Source organism: Malurus melanocephalus, unplaced genomic scaffold (genome assembly GCF_030028575.1).
Source record: "Malurus melanocephalus ecotype Western Australia unplaced genomic scaffold, MMel_1.1 scaffold_530, whole genome shotgun sequence".
NCBI classification, from domain to species: Eukaryota; Metazoa; Chordata; class Aves; order Passeriformes; family Maluridae; genus Malurus; species Malurus melanocephalus.
In genome coordinates, this window is record NW_026623762.1 from 424,767 (window position 1) to 427,143 (window position 2,377).

Consider the following 2,377-nt stretch of genomic DNA (forward strand, 5'->3'; position numbering starts at 1 on the left):
TGCCAAAGCCTCCTCAAAGTGATGGCCAATGGCTCAGGAAAGGAACACTTTCAGTTCTGGCCATCTCAGGATGTATTTACACAGCCTAAATATTCCACAGAGAGAATATTTGGCAGTGTCTTCTCTGGGCTGCTTCAGGAAACAAAGGTGAGAGGCTGAAAAAGCACCATCATTAATTGGTGTGAAAWGATTCTCCTCCCATTGAGCCCTTATCAGCTAAGTTATCTCCATATGGAGTTGCAGAAAAGGCTGCTTTTCTCATTTTGAGATTGACTGGGGGGAAAAGGAGTCTCAAAGGGATGAAATTCCCATTTGGTGAGGACACTTCCATAAAGTTCAGGCCTTGTAATGTTCTGCATTTATAAAGARCAGCCTGTAAGCCCCAGATGGAGGGATCAGACACCACGACTTCTTGGGGAGATGCAAATCTTGGGGATGAAATGGCAAATGCTCTCAGACCAAATTAAAGTCAGTCTAGGCTGAAYTTTTAAGCCATGTACATTGACAGTAGGTCTAGCAGACGTTTTAAGAACTGTTCACACTCCTCCTGCTTGAACTAATTAGCCCACTGAGGATGGGAGGATTTTCTGAAATTCCCAAGGTGCCACCTACTGGTGCCAATAATTATTTTTAACCTCCACTGGCAACTCAAAGCAGGTAATTTGTTGAACTTTAGCAGTATAAATAGCTGGTAGACAGAAAGGCAAAATTAACTCGTGGTGATTTCAATGAAGTCACTTGAAATGAGGAAGCTGAATARTCACAAGCAGAGAAATGGGGACTTTTTACTTCCCAGAACCACAGAAAGCAATTTCAGTACTTCATATCAGCTATATTCCTCTGTTGCATGTAATTTAAGTATTTTTTAACTAAAATRAAAATATTTGTAATTTTTAGGGATGAAATGCAGAAACAGGCCAAACAGAGACAAAACACTGCCTGTGTGTCTCCCATGCTTTACAAGGGCAGTGCATCCTTTTGCACAGTCCCATTATTTCACACTCAGATACAAAATGCAACTTTAACAAAGCAGCAGACAAATGAATATTTTGTGTTAAAACTCAACAGTGCCATGTCCTTGATGATGAACTGCTTCTAAAGGAAGCTTTCTGCTTTCCAGACTATGAACATTTAAAATWCACTTACCAAAGTCTGTGTGATTGCTCATCCAGCCAATTTCCTTAATAGACACCAGTGCCAACAGTCCAGAGCCAACAAATGATCCAATGCCCGAAAAGAAAAAGAACAGTCCCATGATAGCACTCTGCATAGATTTGGGAGCAGCTGAATATGCAAATTCCAGACCTGTAGTAAAAGATGAAAAGAAATACTATTGGAGTTTCTAAATGAAAGTAGATTGTTCTGCTTTAATGTTCTAGAAGTTCCAGCTGTGCAGTGAATCCCCAACAACTCCCAAGTCCTTCTAATTGCTTTATGTGTCCTCTTAAAGGTCATCAATGTATCAGCCCATTAAATGGACAACATCTGAGACACAGACTTTGATCTTATTTATGCTACATGTATAAAATCAAGAAATCTTCTGAACTAACAACTCCTTTTTCTGTCTAAAATGATCCTCAAAGAAATGCATTAAATGAACCCGAACCTGGCAGTTCCATGTTTCCCATTCCCTTGTTTCCCTGTTTCCTGTTGTGCAGTGCAGGACAAAGCACTGGCATTTCTTGCTGAGAACCAAGTGAAACCCACTCCTGTATTGGCCATGAATTTTTATTTCTCACAGCCTCTGTAAGTGTAACTGGAAAGGCTGTCATTATTTTAATTTCATTTACTTTTGATCTAGAATTCTCTGAGTTCATTGCTTGCTAGCAAAGTTCTTTTTAAGATTTATATAGGGCTTGAACTTCAGCTGTCTACTCAAATTTCAACCAATAAACCCAAAAAAAACCCCACCAGTGACCATCCATCTGCAAATCCGTGCTACTGAGTTTGTGTACCAAGAGAACACGCTGGGTTAGGCTCTGCCACACAAAGATTAATGCCCATGATTAACTCTCCTTTTTAGAATAATACTCCTGTCAAAAATCAAATGGGATTATTCACAAGAGACAGTCAAATACATTCTTTGCAGAGCTTTTCCTGACAGGTGAAATGCTTGTTTCAAAACAGTCTGCTTCATAGTGAGAATTAATGCCACCTCATCGAACATTTTCTTTGCAAGGAGAGCATTACAGACCYGAAAATTGCATAACTCTCATGTCTTGCATAATAAAGGCATGCTTTATTTACACCATGGCTGCTATTGACTTGTGCTGCTCCAGCCAGGGTTTAATAGAAACACCCTGGCATTTCTTTTTGAGAAAAGGATAATCCTTCAAGGCAGACAGGCCAATGTGGCTGCTGCCAGGGAGGCACTTTG

At 40.0% G+C, this 2,377-nt stretch overlaps 1 protein-coding gene across 1 annotated transcript in view; it reads right to left on the bottom strand.

The window, feature by feature from the left end:
• SLC15A4 (solute carrier family 15 member 4) overlaps positions 1-2,377 on the bottom strand; it is a 24,191-nt gene that overhangs the window by 2,887 nt on the left and 18,927 nt on the right. Inside the window, exon 7 of the mRNA XM_057381795.1 lies at positions 1,147-1,305. Within this exon, the coding sequence (XP_057237778.1) occupies positions 1,147-1,305 (159 nt within the window). The remainder of the gene's footprint in view (positions 1-1,146; positions 1,306-2,377) is intronic.